This window comes from Notamacropus eugenii, chromosome 4 (genome assembly GCF_028372415.1).
Source record: "Notamacropus eugenii isolate mMacEug1 chromosome 4, mMacEug1.pri_v2, whole genome shotgun sequence".
In the NCBI taxonomy this organism is placed as follows: domain Eukaryota; kingdom Metazoa; phylum Chordata; class Mammalia; order Diprotodontia; family Macropodidae; genus Notamacropus; species Notamacropus eugenii.
The window spans coordinates 476,952,482-476,966,324 of NC_092875.1; the positions used below are offsets into that span (position 1 = coordinate 476,952,482).

Genomic DNA, 13,843 nt, shown 5'->3' on the forward strand with positions numbered 1-13,843 from the left:
ACACATGATCCTGAGACAGGAAACATGGCGAACAAGGACGGAAGGAGGCTGAAATGTATTCCAAAAAGCACATACACTGTACAGTGTCAGTAGTGTATAAGCACAATGCCTGTGCTATACCAACTGCTTGGCTGCTGTGACCAGTAGGGGACTATACAGACTACTGCATGATCAGCAAACACGAACAACATGGTGCCAAGGAAAGGAAAAGGGGGTCACAATAAACAGCCTTGGAAGTGGCCTCAAGGTCACCTCCTCACCCTCTAACACAGTGCATAACTCTTCAAACTGCCAAAAATCAATCACTTATTGAACCTTATTGCGTGCCTACCACTTCCCAATGTGCCTGGATAGTCTCGTTTTTATTCCTAATGACAAATATTCCACATCTTTATGAGAAAAATGCAGAGAGAATTCACTTGCCCTATTAAATTGTTTTCAATATGTGTCTGGCTTTTCCGCTGTGATATGACTTTGATGGAGCATGACTCTAGAACACTGTGCAATGGACCTTCATTATTCCCACCATGATCTTTTTATGCGTTCATTTTATTCTGTTTTGGGGTTCTTCTTGGCTTCCTCCTTAGAGGAAAAACCTCATATCATAGTTCCTAAGCACTGCAGAACACAGATGAACCTTGCAAAATAAAATGTGTAGGTCCCAAGGTTCAATTCTTGTCATTTGAGGAGGGGGGCGGTAAACTTTATGTCATCTTTAGGGAGACATAAAAAGTGAGCAGAGAATTTCTTGACAAGATCCAGGTAATTTCCAGGAAATCATCTAGTTAAACAAGACATTAATAACAGTGGCACAGAACTGAAGTAGAAGATGGCTAAAAGTCTGCCACATTTGAAGCTCTTGCCTCAAATCTTTATGGCACCTAGGCTAAAGTTAAAGGGGATATTACCTTATAAAGTCAAGCTGCCTCTTACTGAGGTTTATTCTTAGATACCACAAAGGAAAAGCTTGCAATAAAAAGGTATATGTTTTACTTGCCATGGCTCTCATCTGACGCAAAATCTACCCAGAGTGGCAGGCACACGTAAATGAGTTTATCCTTTCTGCTGGAAACACTTTCAGAAAAAAAAAAAAAAAACCCTGCATGACACTGTAAGTCGTGTCATTTCCCTGATGCTATGGTCTCTTCGAAAATGAAGGACAAACACTACAGCAAGGAGAAAGAAAAAAAATATCAGACACTTACAGATACTGTGGAACTGGGTGTATTTGTTCCATAGCCGGAAGAAGGGAGAGAGGCCAAAGACCAACGACGTCCATCAGTCCTATTGAGACACTGAATTTAGTGCAAGCACACGCTAGAGTGTTATCATACAGAAGCTGCAGGGCACCTCAAGTATTGTAGACAGGTGAATGACACAACACTACACAACAGAGTGTGAGAATGGGCAAACTCTCACCAGTGGTTGGGCTAAACAAACATTATGCACCAGGTTGACTTTTATTTAAACAGAATTGATAGGCTGAAACAAGTAGAAACTGAATGGGCTGATCCATAATATTGATCTCTCACTAATATACTTTGACAAAATGAATACCAGGGATAATTATAACTGTTAGGCTCAGCAGATTCAAATTAATGAGAAGTAAAGAGAGGGGGAAAAACACCCTGCCAGGTAACAGGTAATCTGGAATCATGCTTTTTAAAAGGAGGAATTGACACTGGATCTGTTACATCACTGGTAACTGACATCAGTCTGTGTGGAATTCACATGCATAAAAAGCTTTACATTCACTAATTTAAGAGTAGGCTATTTTTTAAAAATATTTTTAATGTTTTGTTTTTAAATTAAACATAACTGTAAAAGAATAGAGAGTTTTCCCAGTGGTTTAAGTCTTTGTGGTTAATTGTTTCAGCACTAAGAAAATAACTGGCCTTAAAATCTGTCCTCCTTGGAGTTCTGGCATCAATGACATGACCCAATCACACAACACATAATGGTTGTATCCTTTTTAAAAGTTTATGGGCACACAGCTATCTTAATGGACAGCTGAAAACAGAAGATACTCTGCCAATCACAGTAAATGGGTACTAGGCAGGTAGGAGAGGTTTTTTATATTGTGCCAAATAAAAGAGTGCCAAAACTTTATGGAAAAATTTCTTAGTCTTATAGAAGTTGGATTTTATTTTCATATGCTAAGTGCAGGATGAGAGGCTGCCAAGTTACAGAGTGAAGGTCATTCCAAGGAACCGAGGTAAGGGGACATAACAAAAGGTCACTAATCTTGTTTGAGAAAAGGGATGGGAGACACTAAGAAAAATATAACGTAAAACCTTTGAAAGCAAAAGCTTTCATGTCTCTATTGGTAAATCAAGACGCACTTGTGTAATCAATTAGTTAACAAAATGAAAGCACACATATACACAGACATATGTGGACACACTTTAGAGTTCACTGAGGACAATAGGCTAAGATACAAATAAGAAGGGAGGAAGTATATTTCACAGAGGGCTACTGGAATCACTATTCAAAACGGAATTTATTTGCAGTCATGATTGCATCAATCCACTACAAAAAGGAAAGGCAAACACAAAGAAAATTTAGAGTCTGCACTTACACACATAGTCAATAATTTCAATAGGATTGGACTTCGATTTGAAAAATGCCATAGCTAACGATTAGTGTGAAAAATGAACATTCTAGCCTAAAATGAAGCTCGAGCTATGCTAGGCCAGCATGACTGGTGCTGACTTGGATGGCCCACAGAGACAAGATGGAAAAATTCAAATGGATATACATCACAGACTACATGTTTTAAATAAAATTTACCTGTCATTTCTGTGACCATGACTGGAGGACAATTGAATCAAGAATGTTTAAAGAACAGAAGCAAAACAACATTTGTAAATACACTGGGAAAATGGGAGTAAAATCAGTTATTATTAGCTTACCCCAAAATATTTTTAAAATCATTGAACTTGCAGTCAGATACTAAATACAAAATTATCAAATTTATATATTCAAAGGAGATATGAAAACAAAAAAGAGAGAAGACATAATTTCTGGGGAAATTATTTTCTTTGACTAGTCATTAAAGATTTCTTTTAAAAAAAAAACCTCTATGCCTGCACTTTATATCTAAAACACCTATATATTTTTATTTTATCAAAAATATTAAGAAGAATTATTCTGTCCATGCAATATCAATTATCATTAACTTGTCACTGGAAAAAAAATGAGGAACATCATTTCCCTCACCATGATTGTGTGTGTGCGTGTGTGTGTGTGTGTGTGTGTGTGTGTCTGTGTGTGTGTGTGAGATTCATTATCTCTCTTTTCCCTCAGGTACCAATGAGCATCTTTCATGTGAATGAACAATTCTAAGACATGTGTTCTTATTAATTTTGATGCATAAATTCCATTTGCTTACTACCCAAAAGATACAAATGCAAACATGTTAAAATGAGGGAATGCCTTGCACATGGTGCAGTAGTGAACCAAGAATAACTTGTACCATTTCTGGTTATCTCAGTCTGGGGGTCTCTTTAGTTGAAGATGGTTAAAAAAAGATCACTGCATTTTTATACTATGACAACCACATCTCGTAAGGGGCTTTCTATGCTTAGGAGAAACAGAACCTTTGAAAAAATAATTACACAGAAAAGTCATTTGGTACCTACTAGCTTGACTCAATATGGCCTCTGTCTAGGTGCTATCAATAAAATTCTAGGAAGAAAATTTGACTCACGAGGCTTTTTCTATAAGAGCTTTATCCTTGCAGGTAAGTGTTTTAGTATATTAAATGAAAAAAAAAAGGAAAAAAATTGTTGTAAATGAGAGATGCAAATATAATGATTAAAATAGCCAGTAGCAGCATTTCAATACTGATGAAAAAACATTAATTTTCTTTCTACTACAAAGAAAGGAAAAACCTCTGAATATTAGCCTGGCTTCTGAAGAAGAAAAAGAATTTGTTTAATTTCAATATTTCCTTGGATGCACAGGATTAAAAAAATGCCCCTCCACTTTAGGACATTCTAATTCCCTACTTCCCTATAAAAGCAGCCTCTCAAACTACAATTGAGGAAGGGTTGTTACGACTGGTGAATAATGCCATGACCGGCTGTATCTGTAGTTCCGCTATAAACTCTTTTCAAGACTTTACAACTTGCTTATGAAAATGTACTCTGAGATTTAACTTGGCATATATAAAATCTTGGGTTGTAGGGAAAGAGCTTCCTATTAGCTAGCATTTAGATGATGCTGTGTGTTTCCAATGAAACCAAAGCAATTTACAGTTGTTCGTTAACCTCCACAACTTCTTTGAAAATGAAGACAGAGTTACTACCTCCATTTTGCAAATGAGGGATCTAAGGCATAGAAAGGTTAAGTAACACCAGTCAGGTCATACAGCCCCGTCAGAGTTACAATTAGAACTGAAGGAAACGTGATTCTGAGATATCAGACTCGGTCTACTAAGTTATATTTCCTGTGTCAATTCTTTTACTGCAAATTTCATTTTAAAAATTTATCATGAACAAAATGGATTCAATACTTTTATACCAACAGCTAGTTCTGAAAGCAGTCATATATCATGATGTGACTTTCTAATTTTCAAATCAGTCAGTGTGAATTTATAATACGGTAATACATCGATAACATCTTCTGGCACGCAGTGTATGACTGATATGAGGTCCAGAAACATTAGAACTGAACTTTTTCTCCTTTATCTGAAACCAAAAGGACCTTCAGATTTAGTTATTTCACTCATGTCAATTTTTATGTCAACATTTTTTTTTCAACTGTCAAAATAAGATGTGCTCAGAACATAATTATTTTACCCCTTCAGTTCAGGAATATACAATAAATGGAATGAGGGTCCACATGTAGAATTTTTACATTCCCTGCATGAAAACCAACTCTCAGAACCAGAGAAAGATCCCATGACATTAAACAAGTATAGATCAACACAAATTTAGAGTTAAATATATGATCACTCATGTCCCAAATCAAATTAATATTTTTTGAAGGAGTGCATAGGGAGCTCCATCTGGAAATTTACACAGAAATGAACTGGAGCTCTCCTGTGATAATCCACTGTCACAGTTTATGGTCTATTTGACAAAAATTAACATGCCTGGGGGCTTCTGTATGTTTATTTTTTTTTTTTTATCAGGGAAGCCAAATTCAAATGTCCTTCAATCACCCACTTAATTATTAGGAACTCTCCACTTTTATAAGTCAGTCAGGATTAAGAGAATATGATTTGTACTAGTTTTAATTGCATAGTGTAATGAGATTTGTACTTCTTTAGTAGCTTTCCTTTATTTTCAAAGATACTAAAATGCACTAATTATTTTTCTTAATCTCATAGGTCTCTATTCTGAAGAACTAATGAAAATGATCCTAATGGAGAAAAGGAAAAACCTGACTGACTTTTTATGGAGCTTATTAATATCTTGATGGCACCTAAACATCACTTGCATATGTTTTATTTCCTCATGGAGGAATTCCACTATGAATATTCTACAGGAAATTACAAGATCCATCTAACTCGCTATCATACCTTCTTTAAAGTTCCTAAAGTAAACTGATAAGATAGACTAAAAATTAAGGAGATCTTACTTTAAGACAAGTATATACTGTGTCCTTTCTGCCCCCAAGATACGAAGAGCAGTGAGGAAGATACTGCCCAGGGAGGTGATAAAAATGCCAATTCTCCTCACCAGTGAAACCTACTGATTCGATGTGTGTTTGTTTTTCATGCCTATAAGGCTTTATTAAATGTGAATTTAACCTTTTTAAAAATTTGAGTTGGTTTCGAGGAAAGAAGCTATTACTAAGCTAATTTATTCCCAAATTCAGTTTTAAGTAGAATGCTTGAATATGGAAGTAAAAGTGGTATTGATACGGAGGTATTTTCTTTCTTTTAATGGGAGTGAAAAGGAGTGAAGTTCTGAGGGTTATTGTTCTCTGTTTTCTTTTTCTGGTGATCTATTTGCTAGAACTAATATCCAAGCAAAAAATAAACAATTAATTTCTTATTGGCAAGGTCAAGATCACTAACGTTCATATGAAGATCACATGATTTGAAGGAATTCTTGGTGGTTAGAGGAAAGGAAGTATTTGTAAAATGCTTAATATGGCTTTGTGGGTTAAATTTCCACAAGGTCCAAGTGTCATTTCCTCCCACGCTATACACCCAGTTTCCCAACAGACACACACACCTACCTTCGTGCAAAGGAGAAGTGGGCTGAGGCACTAGGGGAGAAATTTCTTGGGCTGTCTTGAGGACTATTTCCTGTCGAGAAGAAAAGAGACAAAATAAAATAAGATTTTTTCATTTGAATCCAGTGTAATTGTGTCACTTGCTGTTTCTTAAGGAACTCGGTCATGGGGGTGGGGCTGGAGGAACCGCCATCCCATTTATTTTCTATAATGTTGTTCAGGAGTACAAGAGCCAAACTGAAAACAAAAAAGAGACTTCCAGTGAAGGCATTTACATAAACAGCTTCTTTCATCTTCATCAATATTTACTGATCAGTCTCAAAATCTGGGTGTCAGAAAATAACAAACAGAAAAATCCCTGTGTCTTACAAATTATATTGCAAAGGTATGTTTTTAGTTTAAGAAGACAAGTGGAATAATAGAACAGATGCTACCTTGCTAAAAATAGGTCTCTGGAAACATGGGCATATATTTTAGGGGCAGATGTGCTATATCAGATCTTAAAATATTTAAGAAATCAAAATAAGAATACCTAAGGACAGAGCACTTCTTTTTTTAAAAAAAAAACAAACGTATTTCTATTTTTTCTTTAAATATTTCCCAATTACATTAAAAAAATTATTCACATTCATCTTGTAAAATTTTGGGTTCCAAATTCTCTTTCTTTCCTGCCCTTTCTCTATGCCTTGAGAAGACAAGCAGCAGGGCAGCAATTATCCACGTGAAGTGTGTGCACATGTGTGTACATGTGCACACATGTGTACATAAGTGTGAGTGCATGTGTGTACATGCGTGCGAGCCTATGTCCCGTCTGGTCTCCAGCAGAGGAGGAAGGGGCTGGCATATGTCAGAATCTTTCTTCTCATTTTTATACACGCACACACACACACACACACACACTTCCAGTGAGCATTTCTAAAATGGAATACAGTGGATAGAGTACTTGTTCTAGAGTCAAGAAAGCCAGAGTTCAAATTCTACCTGGGACACCTCCCAGCTGACTGTTTCCTGGACAAGTCACTTCCCATCTGTCTTCCTCAGTGGCTTCAACTGCAAAATGGGGATGATAACACTAGCACCTACCTAGCAGAGCTATGGTAAGGACCAAGTGAGCTTTTATTTACAAAACTCTTAGCAGTGTGACTGGCACATAGTAAACACTTAAATTCCCTCCTCCCAACCTAAAAAGGGCATGTATCTTTATTTAAAAAAAACAAAAAACAAAAACAAACCCTGAAAACCACGGGTGTTTGAATAAGATTATATCTTGTCAATGCTTTTCTCTGAAATCCCTCCAATCTTAATCAGATAGACTATGAAGGGTTAAGCTGCCTTAAAAATTCAGGACCCTCCCAAAGTACACTCCATTTCCCAGCTAGATCAGGATATGGGGATGCTGTCGCTTTCCTAAGTGAAGCGGAGCAGTCATAGCTGCTCCTGTAAGGAGGGCACCTCCTCTGGGGGCTTGTTACTTTCTCATATTAGCCTCTGCCTGCTGCTGATCATTGACAAAGCTTGGCAGGCAGCTGGTGAGAGGAAGTTCAGGGGTACTCCAGCTTGGCCCTGTCTTTCTCTGCATATTTAATTAGAATGGTTGAACCATCTGAGGACATGATGGAAATGGAATCAGCTTAATTTTTTTTTTAAAGGACAAAAGAAAGAGAGAAAAAAAAAGACTTGAAACAGATCTGATATTTTTTTTTTTCTGAAATAAAAGTATCCCAGGAAAAACTGTCCAGCTATTAACAGTCAACCATTTGCCACACTGCTGGTTCCTTAATGAAATTTATAACTCTAATTAGGTATAAGGAATGCAAGACTTCAGTTTAAAGCTAGTGTCTGGTTGTAAAGGGATAAAAATTACTACCCATCTGCAGAAAGAACAGACTAACACATTAGAGGAGATGCTTTTAGGGCTACCTTGAGGACTTGCAGACCCACTACAATTCTACAAAAATTTTTTCAATTAACTTAAGGTTGCAAATTTTATAGTGATGCGTTCAACAGATGCCATTAACTTTATGACGGACAACACAATCAAAGCTGTTTAACTGGGAAGAGATGAGAAACCCATTTCTTTCTGGGTAGAGAATCAAGATCCATTTCCCCTGCTGCAATGAAATTTATCATGTTCCTGCATCCGCTGTGCAGTGGGTCCCCAGAGACAAGGACTCAGCTTGTGCTGCCCAGTACCCCTTGAATCTTTTTGTCCATTTATCCGCAGAGCTAAATTCAGTTCTTTCAACTCTCTCCCCCTTCCTGTAGCTTTTACATCGCTTTTCATATTCCTCAAGGGGTATCCATAATTTCAAGGTGGTAGGAATTTTTGTTACCTGAAGGGAAAAATCTAAGACCAGGCATCTTGGTAGAGAGGTTGATCTTTATTTGGGGGACTGCACAATTTACTCACGCTCTACACAGACCAAGCAAAAACAAATGACAAGAAACTGCAATTCCTTTAATGGCTAAAAGCTGAGCCATTCTGAAAAGAGTCACTAAGCTTGTGCTAATTAAAACCTAAATATCAGCACATAGAAAACCTGGCCCCAAATCTGAAACGTTGTCTGCTTTGAAAAGAGGACACTAGACCTAAAAGAGACTACCTGAATATGTAAGAGGCACTGTGGAGAGGAAGGTTAAGGAACTGAACCCAGAACTCTTACTTGTTCTTTGTTCCTGAATTTGATGAGCGTGTGGTCCTGAGAACCTCATTTCACCTATGGAGCTCAGGTGAGGGCCCACCACCTGAAGAGGGTACTGAAAGGAATACATCCTCTTTGGTTGTATCAGGAGACAGGCTGATTCAGTCATGCTCTAAATGCTCATTTATACTGTCAGTCCTGTTCCATCTTAACGATTTGTAACCTTCTCATCTCTGGTCTTTCTGCCTTTTAAAAAAATGTTATTTCTATCTCATCAAATTAACACATACTTACTTTGTATTTACTCCACCACTGTTATATGTTTCACACCTTCATCCATAATGTTTTCTTTATCTTGGCATAATTCTCATTACCTTTTCTACTTACTCTAGGCAATGCATACCTTCTTTAAAAAAAAAATTATTTAATGCCTTTTTTACAGATATCCTGTATTCTCATCCTGGGCACCAGCCCTATGATTTCCTTGACCAAAACATCCCTCTCTAGTCACAACTCCCCTCTATGTGCTGTCTTCCCCTGGAAGAATACAAACTCTTTGAGACAAAGGGCTGCCTTGCTTTCTGCATTAGTATCCCCCCCCAAGACTAAAGACTAATACCTGGAACATATTAAGCAATTAATAAAAAAAAAAAAACCTTTGTCATTCATTTCTTCATATACTCATCCATCCTGTAATGCCACTTAATCCTGTAATACTTAAAACTCCTTCCTGGTACCTGCCTGACATGGCAAGATCCTCTTTTAATATTCTTGACATTTTCAAGAAATCAAATAATCTTACATTCTCCTACAGAAAACAAAAACAGCATTTCCCTCTTGCATTCATTTCTTCAACAATTTTTAATGAGCACCTGCTAGGAAATGTAAAAGCATTAGACACTTGTGACCTCCCATAGTTTACCACAGACAAGACAGACAGACAGACAAAGAGATGTGCAAACAATAGGGCCCTGTTGGGTAGTAAGTGATACTGGCCAAAATGAGAATGAGGGACAGTCCCTTTTATGAGAGTTAGGGAAACTGAAGTAGAGCAGCTGGTGAAGGGGATTCCTCCTTGAGTTGGATCCTCAGGATATAATCAAATATCTATTAAGGAATCAGAGGCAGCATGGTTAAGTATAAAGAATCAATGGCTACCATAGCCATTCACTGCCTCTGTGACTTTGGGCAGGTCACTTAACGTTCTCTAGGTCTCATTTTCCTCATATGAAAAATTAGGGGATTGACCTAGATGATCTTTAGGATTCCTTCCAACTCTAGAGCTTCATTCTATGACAGGAAATGAAAATAAAATAACATCTGCCCTCAAGGAACTTACATCTCCTGAGCAAGGGAGAGGAGACAATATACATACAGATAATTTAATGCAAAATGATTTGAGGAGGGAAAGAAATGAACAACTTGGGGGGGGAGGAAGGAGAACACAGCAGGCTTTAAGGAAAGGGGGACACTTGAGCTGAACATAAAGGGACATAAGACATTGAGAAGTAGACAGGAGCAAAGGGCACCTCCTAGGAATGGAAGACAACATGTGCCGATATATAAAGGCAGAATAGAGGACATTTAATGGGGGAAAACAGCAGGTTCTTCACATTGGTGTGGAATGTAAAATGCATGAAATAGAGAATTTTGAAATAAGTCTGCAAAGAAAGATGAGAAGTAGATCGTGGAGAGTTTTAAATGCCAGGCTAAGAAGTTTCATATTTCATCCTTGAGACCATAGGGAACCAATAAAAGCTTTTGAGAAAGGGAATGATATGGTCAGCCTTTGGAAGATGAATATGGCAGCTTTGTAGATGAAGAATTGGAGACATGAAGAGCCTGGAAGCAGGGAGTCCAATTAGGAGGCTATTAATTGTAATGGCAAGAGGTAATGAGCCCTGAATGCCCTGCACATGGTAGGCAGAATTAGGATACACAGAGAGTAGAAGAGAAACTATTCTGGGAAAAGGAAACAACCCAGCATAATCCTGAAATCCTGGGGCATGAGCATGCTGCCTAAGGAGACAATAAGGAGGTCAGACTGGTAGAAGGAGAAACGATTCTCCTAGGATGAACAGCAGCAGTCATCCTTCATCACCTCATACCTGTAGAGCACCTTGTTCCATTTCATATCTCCTATGATCTCATGAGAACTCTGTGAGCTAAGACAAGGGCATGTATTAGCACCTATTTCTAGAGGAGCAAAGCTGAGGGCAGTGAGATGCTTGCCTAAGGTGTCACAAATAAGAAATGACAAAGGTGGAACTTGAATTCTGGTTCTACCCTCAGAAGATAAAGTGAGTGATGAGAGAGGAGGGATGCTGCAGGTCTGAGAGGCAGCCCAGGTGTAGCCATTCTCCCCCATGGAAGGTTCCCTTTGCAGCTTTAGCTTCCATCCTGCATTTTGCAAGGGCATTTAGAGGTGCAAGACCAAGGAGTGCTTTGGGTGGTGGTTAGCTTGGAGGAAAAAAGGGACTAGTTATTTTGGGGGTATACAGTTGATGATCAGAAAGGGTCTTCTCTGGTAGAGGGGGAAATGGAAAAAGAGTGAGTGTAGGAGAAGATATTGAGGCGCTGGGAGGCATGGGAGGACTGTAGCTCTCACAGGGTGGATGTTCAGACTCCTTGGTGTTGTTGTTGGTGACATGCTAAGTGTCCAGCCAGGTTACCCTAATGTTGTTACTGACCTCTGCCCTGGCCTCAGTACTGCTTTTCTGAATTACACTTGCAAAGAGGGCTCCTGGGGCCACTGACCCCCAAGAGTCATCAGTAGCATTGGAAGCACTGAGCTAATCAAATAGTCACGTTGGTACTGCGGGACAAAATTCTGGGAGGCACCAAAAGCCCTGCATAGGAGTTTGACTTTTTATCCTGCAGGCAATGGGAGACAATCTAAGATTTTGAACAGGAAAGTCATATAATGAAGTATTTGTTTCAGGAAGGAAGGAAGCAAGCATTTATCAAGAGTCTAGTATGTGCTAGGCATTGTGTCAGTGCTGATCAGCTGTGTCCAACTTTTCATGACCTGGGGTTTTCTTGGCAAAGATCCCATACTGGTTTGCTATTTCCTTCTCCAGCTCATTTGACAGATGAGGAAACTGAGGCAAACAATGAATCGACTTGCCTAGGGTCCCACAGCTAATGTTCGAGACCAGGTTTGAACTCAGGAAGATGAGTCTTCCTAACTCCAGGCCCAGAACTCTATCTTAGCTGCCCAGGCATTGTACCAAGCTCTTTACAAACATCATCTCACATGATCCCCACAACAACTCTAGGAGATAGATGCTATCATTATCCCCATTTTACACTTGGGGAAACTACAGACAGAGGGGAATTGATTTGCCCAGGGTCACCCAGCTAATAAGTGTCTGAGGATGGATTTGAACTCATGGTTTCTGGACTCCAGGCCCAGTACTCTATGCACTGCACCACCTAGCTATTTTACAAGATTAATCTGCCTTTGATATATAGGATGGATTGTTGGAAAAAGAACAATTGGAGTGAGGCTGACAGCAGGGGAATGGAAATTATGGGATAGATTTGAGAATAATTAATTCAACAACTTTCACTCATTATTTATTCATTCAACAAATACACATTAAATGGGCACTAAGTAGACGGTAGTAGGAGGTAGTAGGAAAGCAAAGATCAATGCAGTGTCAGTCATTAAGGGTCTTGCTAGGGGCAATGGGACAAGTCGATAAATAAGTATAATATAGAGGACAGAGTATGACGGGGGAGAGAGATCCTGACAAAGTAATCAAGGACTATTTGTGGGAGGAGAGATCACTTTCAGCTAGGGGAAACCAGAGAAGGCTTCAGAGAGGAAGTGGTACCTGAGCAAGGTCACAAATAGAATAATTGAACCAGGCTAGGACAAAAAGGAAGTGCATCCCCACTCCCAGGGGATGACCTGGGTGAATGCACAGAGCTGAGGGACACAAGATGAGATTGTGGAACAACCAGTTAGTCATGTTTGACTGAGATGTCCAGTATGTAAAATTAAGTTGGAAATTTAGGTGACAGCCAGACTATAAAGGACCTTAAATGGTAGTTTAAGGCATTTGCATTTTATACAATAGGTAATAAGGAATTTTAAAAAGTCAGTCAATAAACCTAAAGGCTCTCTTCTGGAACCTCTTGGCTAAAGAGTGATTATCAATAGTAACTGTTGCTGTTTCCCTCCCAGCCTGATGTCTTTCTTTGCTTTGCCTGACTACTTCTTAAACAGGCCTATTCAATGAATGGGTGTTACCTCACCCTAAGTGAGTACCTGCATAGACTTTGGCCTAAAGTGGCCAAGGTCTTCCAGTGCATCCTGGGTTATCTCCAGTAATCTTGATGAATATCAGGTTACTGGATTCAGATGACTCTGGAGGAGAAGTGAGGCTGGTAACCTTGTACCGCTCTCCCTCACTCAGAACAAAGTCAAGTGCAAGTCATGTCATCATTTCTCTGATGGCATGGTCTTCTTTGGCAATGAAGTGCAAACACAAGTGCCCATTATGTGCCTATTTGCATAAAAGTTTTTTGAGCAAGGGCCAGTCCTAGGTTTTGAGAAAATTACTTTGGCAGCTCTATGACAGGTGGACCAGAGAAGGGAGAAAACAGGAGGTGCAAAGACTTGAGATGTGATGATAACCTATTCTAGGGTGAATGGAGAGAGGGAAGAAACCCAAGAGATACTGGGGAGGTAGAAACAAGACACAGCACTTGGCAACTGAATGGAAGTGGGGTATGAGAGAAGGAAGGGTCAAAAGTTTCAGGTCTGAATGACTGAAAAGATAAAGAAATAAAGAGTATTTATTAAGCACTGGAGTGCTGGAGTAATAATAAATAATAATAAATAATAAAAGTGCTGGAATATAAGCAAGCAAGAAAGTCTCTGTCCTCCAGAAGTGTACAGCCTAATGAAAGAAGACAACATATCAAACAGGTTTGAAAACTGGTGGGTGTATTGCAGTATAGAGAAGACTAGAAAGTAGTATGATGGGCTAGTTCTGGGTCAA

At 38.8% G+C, this 13,843-nt stretch overlaps 1 protein-coding gene across 10 annotated transcripts in view; it reads right to left on the reverse strand.

Annotated features, from left to right (window-relative positions):
* Positions 1-13,843, reverse strand: part of MAST4 (microtubule associated serine/threonine kinase family member 4) — an 816,735-nt gene that overhangs the window by 83,757 nt on the left and 719,135 nt on the right. For all 10 annotated transcript variants that reach the window (XM_072606465.1, XM_072606462.1, XM_072606463.1 and 7 more), the window contains 2 exons: positions 6,193-6,262; positions 1,206-1,284 (listed from right to left, as the gene is read on the reverse strand). In XM_072606465.1, the coding sequence (XP_072462566.1) occupies positions 1,206-1,284; positions 6,193-6,262 (149 nt within the window). The remainder of the gene's footprint in view (positions 1-1,205; positions 1,285-6,192; positions 6,263-13,843) is intronic.